Source organism: Lepisma saccharinum, chromosome 10, assembly GCF_977018435.1.
Source record: "Lepisma saccharinum chromosome 10, izLepSacc3.1, whole genome shotgun sequence".
NCBI classification, from domain to species: Eukaryota; Metazoa; Arthropoda; class Insecta; order Zygentoma; family Lepismatidae; genus Lepisma; species Lepisma saccharinum.
In genome coordinates, this window is record NC_139238.1 from 88638705 (window position 1) to 88657277 (window position 18573).

General features: G+C 39.4%; 1 protein-coding gene across 1 annotated transcript in view; it reads right to left on the reverse strand.

Annotated features, from left to right (window-relative positions):
* The window catches only part of LOC145994438 (putative multidrug resistance-associated protein lethal(2)03659), a 141887-nt gene that overhangs the window by 35255 nt on the left and 88059 nt on the right, over positions 1 to 18573 (reverse strand). The window contains exons 16-19 of the mRNA XM_083130573.1: positions 10933 to 11012; positions 9831 to 9981; positions 8553 to 8659; positions 3231 to 3354 (exon numbers count right to left, since the gene is read on the reverse strand). Of these exons, the coding sequence (XP_082986699.1) occupies positions 3231 to 3354; positions 8553 to 8659; positions 9831 to 9981; positions 10933 to 11012 (462 nt within the window). The remainder of the gene's footprint in view (positions 1 to 3230; positions 3355 to 8552; positions 8660 to 9830; positions 9982 to 10932; positions 11013 to 18573) is intronic.

Below are 18573 nucleotides of genomic sequence, written 5' to 3' on the forward strand. Positions count from 1 at the left end.
AGACAGAGTGCGAATTAACGAGCGGGATGCCGGTGATTTTCCCCTCACAAAAAGATTATCCCCTGCAAAAGAAAGTTATTTTTTATCCCTGCCATGGATGTTCTTGTCCCCCTCAAATAAAATGGAATTGTAAGCATACAGTAGGCTATACTATTAATTAACTATGGAGCAAAAACAACTGAAAAATCATTCGTGTCCAATAATGGTCCACTCATCAAAGATTCCCCTGCCGAAAAGTATGCAGCCTTGTGGATTAAAGAAGGACACCATTCTGCAACTGACCAACCTCACCGAGCCGAGTCAACAGAAGGCTGTTTTGAGCTTAAGCTTTTGTGACATAGTTCTGATATTTCACATGTATTAAAGTGTTCACAAGAAACTTGTAAGTAGGTTAGGTGGACGTTACGTTTCAACTTAGCGATAGAAATTTGGTTAAGTTTTCGGCGTTATTAGTTTGATAGCTCTTTTGTGTATAAGTTTGGGTTTCCTTATATTAGGATGTAAACATAGAAAGTGTTTGTAAATTATGTGTAAATGTTATCATATAAGATATAATGGCCATATGTTAGAAGAAGTGTTTTAAGGTACTTATAACCGCAAGGCAATAGTTTAGTTTACTGACCGGTAACGTACAACTTTGCATACCCCAATTCCGGTGTTGGAAAGTCTGAATTGCAAGGTTACCGTTTCGAAACAGATGAAGAAGTGAAGCGGAATGTGAGAATAGTGCTGAATAGCCAGAGCCCTGATTTTCTTACAAAGGGTATGGACAAATTGGTGCAACGGTGGGACAAATGCCTGAATCTCTATGGGGATTATGTGGAGAAGTGAGGAAGGATCCTCCTACACATGTATACATGTATGTATAGTTTGACAATAACGGTCAGCATTAATTGTTCTTCCTCGTTCCAAAAAGTCCATAAGCAGAACGCCCTTAGCATCCATGCAATGAACAATGCTTTGCGTGACTAAGGGGCAAAAGTTAAGAGACTTTAAGAAGATAATTGTTTCCTGTATAAAATTCACATCTAAATTATATTACGTGTTTTATTAATATATTTATATACAATACTTTGTGGTGGCTGACGAAAGGCAATGAGAAATGGAGAAGAAATAACAAGTCGTACTAATTTCTGTGTTCCAGGAATTGCTGGGATCAGAAGTGCCCTTAGAGATGAGGCTCTTTGTTCTCCGTTCTTTGTGTGTTTTAGATATTATTACAGTACAGTATATTCGACTCCCAAACTAATTGTTTGTTTGTTGTTACAACCAAAATTCTCCCCACCCCCCGGAAAAGTTTGGTGGGGGAATTCCCCCTGTCCCCCCGCAGGATTTCGCACCCTGATGTGGTCTCTCGAAACGCAGTGTTAGAATAAGTATGGGATCCGGCAATATACATCTACCACTTTCAAAGGTTCCTTGCTGCTCCCAAGTAGTACAAGCATGCTAAGTAAGAACACAAGAGACGCCAATTCTGTAGCAATGGAGTTATTGACCCCTAAACACCATGCTTTTGTGGTAAAAGCATATTTAAAAAAAGAAGAAAAAAGTAATAAGCACAGCGTAAATTTCGACAGCATTTTATCATTGACAGACATGGAAGAGTAGCAGAATGGCACACAATACGGAGGTGGGTAGTTTATTTCCAACTGCACGTACCTTTCGAGAAACAATGGCAACGTTACGTAGTGTGTTCAGAATCATCTCGTGTTTTGTGGTCTGCAAAATCACCCGATCTGACTGCTTGCGGTTCCTTTGTCTGAGGGTACATCAAGAGCCGTGTTTTTGCAATACGTGTCCACAACTTAGAGACCCTGAAGAGAATAATTAGTTGTAAAGTCCAGCCAATTCCACCCGCAATGGTGGTGGCTGTAATGGATAATTTTGTACGTCGACTCCGTGAGTGTACAACACGGAATGGTGGCTATCATATTCAAAAAATAAGATGAAGTGAACAGTGTTTTGCTATTGTGTTCCAAATGTCATTATGTTATATTTCAATTACCATTATCTTGCTTTACATTAGCTGTATTGTTTTAGTATAGGAAATAACTTATATTAAAATGGTAGATATTACAGGGTGCCATTTTAATAGTGCACACGGACCACAGAAACGTGTAGAAGACATAAAAACAAACAACTTTTCTCAGTAACCTTTTTATCGTTGGTGCATAGATTCGGCTCTACAGTCGTTCAAAAAAGCCCGTTTTGCCGCCTGAATGATGGCAACCCCACACAAAATTTGATCGGATCTGTGACGTCATTTCCTGCGGTGAAACAGCACACGGCAGTGTTGCAAGGAATACACATATTTTGTGGAAAATGACAGACTACCAACCACATTAGGAGCTGTAAAACGAAGCGAGGAACGCGTCCAGTAGACCGAACATCCAGGGTAACATGGTCTACCAGCGCCAGAAGCCCAGCTGTCATCCCAGGGGAAGGGGGAAGTGAACAAACGTATTTGACATGTAGCTGGATGTAACAGCCACATGTAAGCTGTAAGTACAATAAGTTGTTGATGATGATGATGATATTTGATTTAATTTGATTTGTTGTTTTAAGTCCACTTTCTGCACAGTAAGGCTAATCGGGACTGGACCTACAGTTTAAAGTGGGATCCGAACCACTTGTGCCTCCACCGGGTAACGTACCAGGGACCCCTTGATTACAAGGCGAAGACGCTACCACTGCGCCATCGGGAGGCCCCGATGATATTTGGCATGTAGGCTGAGACAAAATCCGATATTAACACTTCATTTTTAATACGTTTTTTCTACCATTTCTCGTATCATTGGTTCACTTCCCGTTGTGTTATTGAACGTGATTTCTCGCTTTGGTTTACGGTACATTATGTGGCTGGTTATAGCTATGTCACTTTTCAAAGGATATGTGTGTTCCTGGCAACCCTGGCACGCACTGCTTCATAACAGGAAATGACATCACAAATGCGATCAAATGTTGTGTTGGGTTGCCAGCATTCAGGCAGCAGCCTTTTTTAACTACTGTATCGCCGAAACGACGCACCAACGGGAAAAATGTTACTGAAAAAAGTTGTTTGTTTTAATGTCCTGTATACGATTCTGTGGTCCTTGGCCGCCGTTAAAATGGCACTACTGTCTATTGCCTGACAATGGACATTGTATGCTTCAAACATTTTTTCAAACACCACGCTGGATAATTTGGTATCATGTGAAACAAGAACATATTTCCTCTGGAATGATAGTTACAATGCAAGACAAAGGCGAAGAGGTAGACCACCAGGACGAGGTAGAGGAACCACACGACCTCCATCCACAGCTCCCTCGCCCTGCAGCTGAACATGTAGCGGTACCAGCGGGTGGCGTTCATGTCCTGCAAGAAAATCACATTCCATCAATTTTAATACATGCAGGGTGCTGTTTGTACGGAGTGAGGGGGATAATGCAGCTCTTCTCCGGTGGCAGTCCTTCAGGGTTACTTTACGCAAGTCAACTCCGATTCAAATAATTGGTTCACTATATCCAAGGCCTTCTAACTGCTAAATGTGATGACTAGACGTCGTATTTTAGGTTTTTAACCTATTTTTTCCTTTGCAGGTAAATAAGAAATAACAAGTTATATCAGCGTTTCATTAAAAAAACGAAACAACTGATGAAGTTTTATAGTGCCTAAAATAACATATTTTGCTTGTTAGAACATATTTTATATTTTAGGTTATTACATTTTTTTTTTAGGTTTTACAGGATTTTTATATCTCACAGATGTATTTACTAGGTTTGGTGGCGAAATAATTCAATGACTGGCATGTTTGAAACATGTTTCCTGACGATTTCCCTCCCTCCACGTTTATGATGTTTACCAAAGCTCTAAACAAAACAAAATGTCTGACGCACTGGTACCTACCGCCTACTTTTACCTGCACTATAGACTTTTAATGCTAAGCCTTGCCTACTAAGATAAAGTAAACTTCTTGTACCCCCCTCCCCATTCTCAGTTTTGGCACCCAATCCTCTGTACTACCTGCACAGTCCCAAGTGCAAACTTCTGATCTGCGTGGCCTTGCTCACTCTCGTGCCAGTTTGGTCCTTCTTGGCATTCACGCCTTGCAAAGTAATTTTCAGCATTCAAATTTGCTTTGATTGATTGATTTGGTGTTTAAATTCCACTTTATGCACAGTAAGGCTAATCGGGACTGGACCTACAGTTTAAAGTGGGATCCGAACCACTATGTGCCTCCACCAGGTATCGAACCCGGAACCCCTTGATTACAATCGCACTACTGACTATGTTTCTATTGAAAGATAATTTTCAGCACGTGAAATGATCCTCCCAGACAAGAGGTAGAGTTTGAGTGTGGATAACGCAAAAGGATTCATGGTGGTCAGTAGAACCATGAAAAAATTCAAGTATAATTCATGGTTTTCAAGGCAAACTTTCCAAAAATTCAAGGATACTAGCAGATGTTTTCTCTATTCCAACCTTACGTATTGCCGACTCTCACTCTCCCTTCCACACACAAAAATATTGACAATATAAAGGGTTTGCATGATTCCAATGTACCAAAAAATTTACCTAATCAACTTCAGGATATATTATTTTGTAATAATCTTCCGTCTTCCAGATAGATTGTTCTGCAAAATACACTAACAAAGTTAACGGATTGAGAAATGTTGTTTTATTTTGCATGTATGTAGCTTTCATTTTCTTCCTTAATAAAAAGCTAAACTGAGAGAAACTTTGCTCAGGGTATGTATAAACATGTTTAAATTTAATGGGATTTGGATTAATAAAAGTTCCAATTTTCACGTCTACGGAGAAAAAAATGGAGCGAATTTACAATATAGAGAAAGTCTCCAATTTTGTTAATTTTCGGTATACTAACTAATTTTGGCCTCCTAATCACGAATCTGTTGAAAAAAAACCGGGGGTCACGTCTGAAAATTTGAAAAAAAGCCGATTGAATTTTTTTTTATACATAGGTGTATATGCGTAGTTTTACGAACAAAAATGTAATCTCCTGTCATTGTGTCCAACCACACCGTTGTTTTACAAGAAAATGATTTATGATGTTCAATTCTAGTACGATCCCTATTTTTTCGATGAATTTATGGGTGAAATGAGTGCTAATGGAACCTAACCTAACAGGCCTAACCTAACAGGCCTAACCTAACCTCATGTGAATGGTTCGTGGAGCTACCCGTGGATGGTTTTTGGGGCTAACGTCAATGGTTGTGGGGCTACCCGTGGATGGTTTTTGGCACTAACGAACAATTTTTCATCAAAATGTACAATTTCCAGACGTGACCCCCGGTTTTTAACAACGGATTCATGATTAGGAGGCCAAAATTAGTTAGTATACCGAAAATTAACGAAATTAGAGACTTTCTCTATATTGTAAATTCTTACCAAAAAAATGGAGTAGAGAAAACATCCGGTTGTATCTTTTTTTCATGTCTTGCCAAAATTCATGAATAATTTCCAGAGCAAATAATCCATGCATATTTCCCGGAATTCAAGGAATTTCAAGTGAGTAGCCACCCTGATATTGTTCAGCAAATTATACATACGTAATTCATTTTTCATACCAACAAGTAACTTTTTCCATAATTTGGAAATGATATAAAGAAATGAAAATTAGTTTAGAAAATTAATATTTTGTTTTTATGGTTTTTGTGAAATTTTGTTTTTAACGATTGTATCTAATCAGTATTTTTCAGGAATTTTGTACCAAATTGAGTCTTTTTACAACGTATCTCTGGATTTTTTTTAGCCTAATTTAAGGTTTTTAGAACCTATTTTAGGATTTTTAGAGTCTATTTTAGGAACCTAAAAGTACATTTTTAGAACCTTAAAATCCGAGGTCTAGTGATGACCTAGCTGGCATCTGATCAAGAAACCGCAGTGGGTTTCATGTGACGTCAGGATTCGCACCGAAAGAAAGTGGTCATTGACGATCTTGAGTACAGATTAACTGAAAATTCCAAGACTCAGCCATTATCTTCTATGTTTCCTTTTAACGTTTGTTCAAGCGCAATAATTTGAAATGTTGAGTTGTTCAAAAACAGTAATTTCACTCCATCCTTTAACAATTTCAGATATGCAGTCCTCAGTGACGGAGTGGTTAGCACAACGCACTTCGATGCTAGGGGTCCCGGATTCGAATCTCGGCCTGGGCATGACTGATGTTAACGACTAGCAAAATATAGCAGAAAAACGAAGTAAAATAAACCAAATAAATCAATCAATTTCAGATACTTTGATGTTTTAACCAAGCAGTGCTTTTTTCTGACATTTTCTCATGAATAGGATATCAATTAATAACAGTTTGTGTTAATGAATGAAATATAAATAATCAAGTACAAGCGTGCAATTACCAAGATGAATTTAACTTTGAATTATCATTTTTATCGTCAAACTTATCAACACCTTTCTACCATATAAAACAATAACAAGGAAACGCTACTTGCAAGTAGATATGATTAAAAACACCAGTTCCATCCATTTGTACTAAAAGTCACAGAGAAATGCGATATATGAACTTACCAGAAAAGAAATGTTCACCCCAGCGCTCTGTACTGTTTGTTTTGTTCATTAATGTTGGCACGATTTATTCTCACCATGACGGCGTATTCTAATCAACAATCGCAAAATTCTGTGCCGTGAATTGCACCTTCTGTTCTTTCTCGGAAAATTCTAGGAAAAACGTGAGTGCCTGTTAGACCTAAACAACCTAATATTGCACAAAGTATACCATCGTAAACAAGGTTCAAATCTCCCGCCCGCTGGCTTGAATTCAGAACCCGCCACAATCATGGCTGCTCGATCCCACAATGCAACAGTTTGTGACGTTGGTGAAACACACCTATAGGCGGCGCTGCTGCTGGCACGTGATACGATTGTGCGAACATTGGTCACGCTGTTTTACACTTCCAAATGGTCATTCACGTTAACAGGACACATATTGAACACTGCTGTACAGTGGGATGCATGAGTATTACCGTGCAAATTGTCCATGACTATTTTCATTAATTTTTCTCTTACATCTTACATTCTCTTAGGTACCGACATAAACTTAAATCATTTCAACCTGGTGGTGAAAGTTTGAACTTTTTTTTTTTTTTCATGAGCATTCGCTTTCCATCGTCTCCATAGCCTCTATGACAAGTTTTGCCGCAATCTGTTGCTTTGAACGGGCTCCAGAAGGACTACTTTATTATTGGGCACCCGGTTCTTAGGTCGCATTTGCACATAGCCTCATAATGTAGCGCCATGAATCTGTGCCCTTGGAAAATATGCAAACTACACACACGACACTAGCGACACTGCTCCCAGGCGAGAGAGACAAATTTAGTGGCGTATGAGTAAATGTCAGAACTTAAACATTTCCGCAAGAAATTGTGAAGAAGCTCTAGATAGTACTGAAAACATGCCGGGATTTCAACTTTGATTATCATTTTGATTTCGAACAAGATTTGCAAGATGTGTTCACAAATATGGGATGTGCCGGCCTCCGTGGTGGAGTGATTAGCACATCACACTACAACGCCAGTGGTCCCGGCCTGGACATGGGAGTATTTTGTGAGTGCCCATTCATCAATTACATCATATCGCCACTCATCCTCATCTTCGCGATTAGCCAAAAGTGGAAGAAAAGCGAAGTAAAATAAACTAACTCAATAAATCAATAAGGTATGTTTGTATCAAAGCGTGACTCGATCTCTTTCGATTTACAAGTTTCTAGGGTTGCGCGTTCAACATTCCATCTTTCGAATGTCTCAGTGTATTTTATGGCGGTCACCACTGGCATACACAGTATATTTTTTCGGAGGGGGCTGGAATTGTAAAGGTGGCTGAGTTCAAGGGGGGGGCGATATACAATAAGATATTTCATAAATTTAGAATTTGCCACTCTCGAAAATGATAATAGGAGGTCATTTTGAGGACAGGTTGCATTTTTCACTGTGCTTTCTCCCAAGTTCATTTATGTTTTCATTTGTGAAAATGTTCATTTTCTCAAAATTTCGGAAGGATCTGTAGCCCATCAACCCCTTCAGTGTACGCCAGTGGCGGTCACGTTGACATTTTTGGGTTTCAGTTCGTATTCCGACAACTACAGGGTCATCCGTTTGAGATGTCAGAAAAGTAAACCTTTATACACAAGAGGTTAATGTACGTATCTCTGAGCAGCTTGTTGTAATATAAGCACAAAGGATGTAAGTTTCGAATGAGTGGAGGTTTACTGACTTCAGCTGCGTGGCGGCAGTAGCATGCATGTAATACTGGAAAATTTCGCATACCATACGACACACTGCGTGTGCTGTTGTGACGTGATCACCACCTTTGTTACCATACACATTAGCGCCGCCATGTGGCCGAAGTCTGTAAACCTCCACTCATTCGAAACTTACATCCTTTGTGCTTATATTACAACAAGCTGCTCACAGATACGTACTTTAACCTCTTGTGTATAAAGGTTTACTTTTCTGACATCTCAAACGGATGACCCTGTATTATCTTAATATGATGGTACAGACTGGTGTGTATCTATGCAAAGGAGGATGCCTACTTACCTGCAAGTCGTCGAAACTTCTAAGAACAATGCGCTGTCCTCTCAGAGCTCTGATTGTTGCTAGACCTTGCATTGTTGTTGTTAGATGAAAAATTTCCGGGACATTATCTGTAATATAAGAATATTTTATATCAACTAAAAGGACGATACGTAATTAATTTATTTGGAACGCAGGAGCTATTATAAACACACAATCACTGATTGGGCAACATTTCAGAAGATCTAGAGGCGTTAGTAGTTTCTGTCATGGGTTGTTAAAAGTCCACGAACCCATAAATTCTATCGGGTTCTATTGGGTTCCGTAACAGGACCGGAAGCTTTTCTCTCGCACAATTTCAATTCGGTCCAATACCGAGCTTGGACCGTATTTAAATTGATCCTGAGAAAATGTCCCAGTCTCAATTTAAAGACAAACATGTTATTTACGGTCTAGAACCCATTTATGCTTGCTGATTTCCTCTCCCGGACAGGAATTGAATTTATTTACAATTACTGGACTTTTAACAGCCCTGGTTTCTATTGGTTACTATATGAACGATAGCTTCAGCCCCGATGAGATTCTGTGTATAAAGTAGCTTACATGAAAACATGCCAACAAATGTGTACTAGTAGCAGGGTAATTAAGTTACAGTTGGCACCACTGCTTCCATTAAGATTGATTGAGTTAGTGTTTTAAGTTCAATTTATGCACAGTAAGGCTAATCGGGACTGGACCTACAGTTTAAAGTGGGATCCGAACCACTATGTGCCTCCACCTTGTATCGAACCGGGACCCTTTGATTACAAGGCGGCGACGCTACCACTGTGCCATCGGGGAGGCCGCACTACTGCTTTATAGTGCGCTAAGGAATGTCTCATCAATCGATGTAAGAATGTAAGTTAACAATTGTATTACAAAGGTCATGTCCATCATCATTCATCCCTATCGTCGTGATTAACCAAAAGTGGTAGAAAATGGATGCTTGTAACAAAAATCAAATCAAAACTAGGGGGCTGGAGATGGTCATGAACCCCGCCCGTTGATCCGGCATACCAAAAAAGAATCACGCGAATGAGCAAATATTAGGCGAGTTTCGTTTCGTTGCGTCACGTTCGTATTAGATTAGGTTCGGACAGTGTTGCCAACTACGGTAGTTATTTGCTTCCCGAAGTTGGACTGTAGCATGCAGTCATGTTGATAGGATTTAGTTACAGACAGTCTCTGTGCAAAAGAAAATATTGGATGTTGCTAAGTATTCGCGAGTACCACAAACAAAATAGATGTGAAACTTGATCTTACATTTTCCGTTGGCCTTCTTGTACATTCTGGTTGCAGCATCGTAGAATCTTTGGAAGAATTGCAAGGCCAAGAAGAAGAGAAGGCTCGGGAGGAGGAAGAAGTAACTCAGAATGGATATCACCACAAGAATTCCCACGATCGACAGGTACGTCTGGAAAAGGAATGAGAACTGATAAACACATTCAGATTCAGATGGGTGTTTGAACCTCTTCCTACCTCCATGGTTTGAACGGATCTGACACCCTCCGAAATAATAATCGGAAAAAAAACTAACAATGTCTCAATTGGAAAACTGCCTCTTCTTACCGCTGATCTCTGTGTATCACAGCGCGGAACGATGCCAGAGGTCTGGGTTCGAATCCTGGCCTGGGCATGCGTAATCTTTGTGAGTGTCGCTTCTTCAATTTCATCATGTCATCACTCATTCCCATCGTCGCGATTAACCAAAAGTGGCAGAAAAGCAAAGTAAAAATCAAGCAATCAAAGCCTCTTATTACAATATACATATATTGGGAAGTTTGCCGTTACTGCATTTTTTCAGCACACGTCTGCCCACCAATGATTCAAAACAGGAAATGGCTGGTTATAAAGTGCTTTAACTTTTTCTTTCTTAATCCTGCCTGGCCAACCCGCCGTATTTCTGGAAAAGCGCTGTCGTATGCACGCGTGGGTTGCAGAGCGAGCTGTGTCGCAAGAGGGGCAGAAAGGAAGGAGTGAGCGAAGCAGGAGGCTTGATCTTACTGATTTATACAGGGCTGCCCAAAAGAGATGGCATAACATTTTAAATCTTTATTTCGGTTACCTTTTGGGCCACCCTGTATGTACAATGCTTACCTTTTTTTCATTTGACTTAGTTCTCTATTTGATTTCATTGTTGCCAGAGTAAATTAACTATTACAATTGTAGTTATTTCAGGCAACTTGATAATCGTTGAATAAGCGAGATGGTTGTGAAACCAAACACTCCTGATTAGCCTATCTGCGGACTTAAAAGCAAACTCCATAATAAAATACTGACGAGAAAGAAATGTAAGCAATGCTGCTCATTTTCCCTTACAGCACACTACTTTACCTGAACTTCGTCATGTGACGAGGATACCCACCTGAACTGCTGCTAGGAGATTCTTGGGAATCTCGAAGTCAACCTTGTACAGATCCTCCGAAAAGTGCCTGGCGAGGACATCTGTGGGGGAAATTAATACAAAGCATATTACTACTAGCAGATTGGATATATACAGGGTGTTTAAACAAGAATTGAACAATTTTACAACATTATAACTCTGTAATGTTTTATGCTATCCATATCATATGAAAAGAGCACAGAAGAAGACTTGTAGGCATAAATAAACCGGGGAACGAATTTTATGTGAATACGTATCTACAAATGACGGTAAAATCAGTGTCATTTTGTATTACCTTTGTCAATCGTGGTACGTAAGCTCGAGAAATGCAATTTCTATTTTCCATATTTTTTCATACATTAGCTTCTGTGATATATTTTACATATTTTAGTTATTTTTAGATATAATTTCCATATTTTAGTTATTTTTACATATAATTTGCATATTTGAGTCATTTTTAGATATAATTGCATATTTTAGTTATTTTTACATAATTTGCATATTTTAGTTATTTTTACATATAATTTGCATATTTTCAAACATTTTTCGACATTATTCCACATTCATGCTATTACGAGTACCCAACCAAAGGTTTTCCATTCATTTCTATTCTGTTCGCAGTAACACACTGCTAAATTACTGGATTTTGTCTTGTGCAATTCTTTCGTGTTACTTGCTAGACGTTCCAGGGATTGATACGGTTGTCCTAAGTGTGAATGCTATCCGTGAATGAACGTGCCCATATTGTAACATACAGGGCCGGAATAAGAAGAAATTGGGCCTGATGCTAACTTTCAACGTGAAAAATTTACTACGTCGCACTTACCGAACAATAATAAAGTGGCAACAATCGCCAAAATATTGCAAAAAATGCAGCTAAATTACTAAGTAAACTGTTTAACGTAAAATTGATAGCATTAACTTGAAATCTTTGGTGAACAATAAACACAACGACTTTATAGTTACGTCACAGCGCAAAGAATAATAGTAACTGTATAATCGTACCATGTCCTGTTCGATTAAGAAATATTGACCCTGGCAGACCTTGTCAGCTCCTGCTTAGAAATGTGTAGAATAAACTTTCTACAGGAAATGGTAAGAACACTGGCCTTTGGCAAGAGGTGACGAGAGGCCAAGCGAGGGTTTAAATAGGTGCGCATGAGAGCGACACGAGGTCTTTTAATCTGGAATCATCGGAGAAGCAGGAGCTACTGGTCTTATTTCTAAACCGAACAGGGTAAGCTAGTCTACACCCATTCTGCCATTTGCATTGCTCACTTCAGTCTATAAAACGAATCATGAGTCTATTTTAATGAATAGTTAGATATTTGTACCTGACCGTTCAGGGCTGTCTCTACCATCAACTAGTACTAATAGTACATCCCTATTTAAGATCCCCGCGTTCAGAGGAACGCTACGTGGTTTGAGATGCGTGGCTTTTCATCCATTTTTACGGAAATGTGATGAAAAATTAGAGCAACGTGGTTCTTTTGGAAATGAAAGCGTCATGCCTTGTTTTCCTAAACAGACATGAAAATCGAAAGGGTAGGCTGCGGAATTTTTTTTTTCATTTATTTCACTCTGAAATAAATGAAAATTGAAATGCATTAATATCATGTTAGACTTGTTTCTTCGCGGATTTTTTTCCTAATGGGGGGTTAATTTTTTTAAATAAGGTACGTCACCATTGTTAGTAATGCCTTATGTCATTTACTGAGTTGGAGGACGAGCTTGATACCACATTGGATAGGCTCATCATTCTTGCCAATAATGCTGTTGGTCCGTCTTTTGATGTGGAGGGCCTACCTTGTGCCTCATCCACCCCAATCAGAAGTCCTCCATTAACTAGAAGCCGCGCACGCGCGCAGGCTCACTTTCAAATTGATAATCGTCCCACAGTTCTTGTGGACCCACCCACCATGGCTCAACTACCTTTTGTTCATCCCTTCCTGTTCGAGAGCATTCAGTTTCAGGGTGCCTCGGGGGAGGATGTTTCTAAATTCATAGACCGTTTCGAAAGTGCGGCGATTCTGAACAATTGGGACGAGACGAAAAAACGGCAATTATTCCCGGCGTTATTATGTGGCCCAGCCCTCCGCTGGTTTAATGCAATTAGCCAGCAACCAGGCGTCAATTTAGTCAGCTATGAGGACGTCAAGAAAAAACTTATTGAAGAATTCACAGGCTCCCTTGATCAGCTGCAGATCGAGGAGCAGATGAGATATCGGTTCCACAGGGACGGTGAACCGGTATCATCTTATGTTAGGGACAAGCAGACCCTCTTGTTTAAGATGGATCCTAACATGGCTGTGAATAAGCAGATTAAATACATAAACGCAGGTCTTCAACCGGAATTTATCAGGGAGATATACAAAAAACAATATAATTCAGTTCCGGAGCTTTTGAAAGACCTCAAGGAATATGAAAAGGCAAAGTTCCTTATGCGCCGTAGAACGGTGCAAGAGCTCTTGCATTCAGCTCAAAAGGAAACTCTTTTTCCGTCTCCTGCTGAGTTGCGCATTCCTCACCAGAACCCCGTAGTTAGCACTACGGCGGTTGCTCCGGAATCAGCACCTCGGGCTAATCAAGACATGACTAATCAGCTGCAAGCCTTGCAAGCTGAATTGGACCTTGTCAAAAGACAACAAACGTCTCTCCCAACTTCAGAACCGTCCGCTGTAGAAGCTTTAGCTAAGCAGGTTAGCAACCTAGCGTTAAAAGTCGAGGAAGTTATACAGTCACACGATCACGAAAATTTTCAAACTGTAGGCCAAAATTATCAAAGGGGTAATTTTAATCACAATCGTGGTTCAAACAACAGACGAGGCTTTCAGGGCAGGGGAAGTAGAGGCTACCGTTCAAACAACGGCCGGTTTCAGAATCGTTCCAATTTTCAGCGTGGCCGGGGGCGAGGTTCACCAGCCCCCCGCGGTCGTCCCGATCAACTTTGTTATAAATGTGGTTTTCCTAATCACCACCAAGAATTTTGTCTTCAAAATCCAGAAGATTTAAACGCCAATTAACCGCAAGTAATGGAGACATACCTGCGGGCAGTAAAAAGATTTTAGTCTCTACTTTCCCGTCTGAAGATCTCATTTATGTACATGCCAATGTAAATGGGGAACGTCAAAGGTTTATTGTCGATTGTGGGAGCCAAATAAGTGTAACAAGTGATAAGGGTATTCCTGCCCATGCTAGGAGGTTTAAAATCAACACTCTAGTTAAAGGTGTCACGAATAATTGTTTAACAATTAAAGAAATTGTACTTTTAGATTTTTCTCTAAATGGCTTTACATTTAGGCACCCCTTCAGGGTGATACAAGATTTTGGTCATAATACCATCCTTGGTAATGATTTTCTCAAAGCCCAAAATGCAACTTTAGATTTTGAAAGCAATAAATTGGCTTTGAGCAGATTTGGCACTCCCCCACGCAACCGCATTCGGTTTGATTCGAAGAAAGCTTTTGATGTTTCCGTTAAATTGGCAGGTTTGCTGGTACATACTGTTGAACCTGAATGTGTGGCTTCTAAACGAATTGTTGTGAAACCAAGATCACATTTGTGCATCCCTTTAAAATTAGTCAATACAGCAAATCAAAATTTAACTTTACTTGAGCCGGATGCAAATTTTCAGGCTAAATCTGGCATAATGGTACCAAGGTCGATACTTAACCCTGCTACACAACTTGTTTGGGTGTCCAACCCTTTGAATTATAGAATTGTAATTCGCAAAGGTACTCGGATTGGTGGCGCAGAATCTTGTGAGTTGGCAACGGTGGATCAGGAAAATAATTCTGTAACAGTTAATTTAACAAAGGAAGAATCAGAAAACGACGATATCCCACAAGTGGATATATCCAAATTTGACATTAATCCTCAATTGGAGGAACATGAGAAAAATCAACTTTTAGAGCTTTTGTTAAAATACAAAAATGTTTTCAGTTGGTCCGAGAATGACATGGGCCTTGCCACCAATTACAAACACAGGATAAAGCTTTCTGATCCTACTCCGTTCCATAAGCAGCAATATCCGATCCCGGTACATTTGCGAGCAGAGATAAAAAAGCAAATTGAGACTTTGAAAAAACAGGGAATAATCCGGGATAGTACAAGTCCTTATAACTCACCAGTTATTCTTGTGAAAAAGCGTGACGGAAGTTACCGTTTTATTCAAGACGGTCGATTTTTGAATAAACGCTCTGTGTTCGATGCGATGGCCATGCCTTCCATTCAGTCTATCTTGCACGATATGGGGGGAAAGCAGTACTATTCTAGTGCCGATTTACGTTCAGGATTCTTTCAGATACCATTAACCGAAGCCAGTAAACAGTACACAGCCTTCTCTATTCCCAACCTATGTCATTTTGAATTTAATGTTTTAAGTCAAGGTCATATTACCTCGCCAGCAGCGATGAATCGAACACTTCAATTGGCTTGTAGCGGTATGCAAAGTGATAACTTCGCCTTCTATATGGATGATTTATTTACCTGGGGCCATACCTTTAATGAAATGTTGACAACACTGGAAAAATTGTTTCAGTGTCTACAAAACGCTGGCTTGAAAATTTCTCCACACAAATGTAAATTTGGTTATTTTGAGATACTCGCCCTTGGACATTTGGTGGGGCCTTATGGCCTACGCTTGAGTGACCGTATTATTTCTTCCATTAAGACTTACCGCACCCCCTCCACCACAAAACAAGTTAAACGATTTTTAGGTTTATGTTCATATGTCCGTAGATACATCCCATCCTTTTCAGAGAAGGCCCAACCTCTCCAGTCCCTTTTGGGCAAAGGCAAAAAATTTGTATGGGGGGAGGACCAAGAAACAGCTTTTACAAACTTAAAACACGCTTTAATAACTGCCCCAGTTTTGCTACCCTATGACCCTTCTAAAGAAACACGCGTCTACTGTGATGCAAGTCTGAAAGGCCTTGGTGCTATTTTAACACAGCCAAATGCAAATAATGATTTCCTTCCTGTAGCATATGCAAGTCGAACACTCAAAAAAGGGGAAGAAAAATTGTCCATCATGGAACTAGAACTATCAGCGGTTCTGTATGCCCTCAAAACCTTTAGGTTTTATTTAATTGGAAAACATTTCGAAATTGTAACAGATAATAAAGCAGTCAGTTATTTGCGTACCACCCGTAATTTGAGTTCGAAGCTCTCGCGGTGGAGTGCAGAGCTTGATTCATACGACTTCACGGTCGTTCATTGTAAATCTACACAAAATATTTCCGACGCTATTAGCAGGGAATCAACCAATCCCCCGGACGACGAATCGCCAGAATTGGGCGAACCTCGTATATTTCTCCTCCAGGATGAATCAATAGATGTGGGAAAACACCAGCGCGACGACTCATTTTTTTCAGAAATCATAAAAGTTTTGGAGGGGGCAGATGACGCCCAATCCCCCTTCGAAAGACAGGCTTTTTATTATGTGCTGGAAAATGGTATTTTATACAGGAACCATAAGATGGGTGGGGGAAGTAAGAAATTGCTTTGTATACCTAAGTCCTTACGTCATACTGTAGTTGAACAATTACATTCTCACCCGTGTGGTGGTGGTCATTTAGGGTTTACTAAAACATATTACAATGCGCTCAATCGCATATATTTTCCCTATATGAAACGTTTTATACAGGACAAATGTCGCCAGTGCCTATCTTGTCAAACAAACAAGCGCCCTACAGGGCTGCCACAAGGTGAACTCCAGACCTTTCCAAGCTGTCGCCCTTTTGAACGCCTAGCTATAGATTTCGCGGGACCGTTCCCTCCCAGTGGCCCAAATAAATGTAAATATATTTTATCATGCATGGACTTTGGTACCCGATATATGATTGCTGCTCCTGTGGTCGATACCACTGCTCAAACGGCTGCTAACTTTCTCTACGAGCACATAATATTAAGATTTGGTTGTCCAAAAATTATCAATTCTGACAGGGGGGGTTCATTTAATTCCTCTGTATTTAAACAACTTAGTGCTAAACTCGGTATTCAGTTAAAATTTGTTACTGCGTATCACCATAATACTTCCGGTTTAGAGGAACGAGGTATCGGTATTTTGCAAAGCATAATTAAGCATTTTGTAACCCCGAAACATGATGACTGGATTACCTATCTACAACCAGCTGTGTTTACGTATAATGTTACACGCGGAGACTCCAGTCGTTTTAGTCCGTTTTACCTCATGCATAGGTTCGAAGCCCGTCTGCCCTGGGAAAGTATGCTTCACGCAGATCCCTGCGAAAATAGTGCGAACACAGACAAACTTGAAAGGCTAAACAAGGCACGTGACGCAGCTCAAGAAAATTTACGTAAACGATTTGAGTCCCAAAAGAAGTATTATGACAGACGTCATCAAGCAACAAGTTACGCTCCTGGTGAATTGGTATTATTATATAACCCCACTCAGAAGGCAAAAACGGCTAAGTGCTTTTCAGGTGTTTATTTTGGGCCCGCGGTAATAGTATGAAAAGAAAATAGCAATGCCTATTTAGTGGAATATGAAAATAAGCGCGGCAAGATTGTGTCCGATTTAGTGGCTGTACAAAGGTTAAAACGCTATCACCGCCCTTCAGGGGGTGAGGAAGAAACGAATATCGTATCTCTTCAAGAAGATTTCGAACCAGTAACCGCCCATACGTAGCCCAAAGCACATGTCGTAATTGTTTACTTTCTGTGTGGACCTTATTTTTCTAATATTTATATTTTATTTTAATTTTATTTTTCGTTCCATTTCCCTAAAAGTATCAATACGTCAATTCGTTTTCTCGCCAAACGTATAAAACCTAATGTACGCACCATTGTTGTTTTCTCGTAGAAGTAAAACTATTTTGTTAGGCAATTGCATGTTTTATATATGAAGTTATTTATAAACACGCTCTGAAATATATGTGCATTTTTTCCATCCATGCATGAGTTATAAAAAGAATTAAATATGTTGTCAGTGAGCTCACTTAGTTAATTAAAGCAACGACAGTGCGGCACGAGCGTTATCTATTGTATATTTGTATTTTCTATTGTGTATATTAAACCTACCGGTAGTATGTGAAAAGACCCGTTATTATAGTTAATAACGTAAGAAATGTTAATGTCCCCGTGACATTTAGCCTTATATAAAGAAAGAAGTCTGCGTAAGCCGACTAAAATGAAGCAGAGAACCAAGTTCTCATTTAGACCATGTAATTTGTGCTAATAATAAGCAAGGTGTGAAGTTTCATACGTTTGACGAGATATTTTTTTTTTATCTATTTTCAGTTAAAATTATTCCTGGCCGACAGTTTGACTTTATCTTCTTGACCCCTCCTTGAATAATTCCTATTTACATTGCACTAATTGCATTGTTTCTAAAAACTAACTAAAATACCCGAGAAAATTTTAAGTTAAATTTATTTTGTGTAAAAATATGTGATTTATCAAATTTATTGATTTGATATTTATTGGCCGTAAAGTAATTCATTTATTCTCAATAATAACTAAAAATAACAGTTGTGGTCATTTTAGCAAGTTTAGGTTCAATAATTGCTACATATTTCAACAAGATGCAGTTTTTCCTATATTTATTAATTTTAATTGCATTTATCTCTCATGTCAATTCCCTATCCTTCAAGGAAGTGG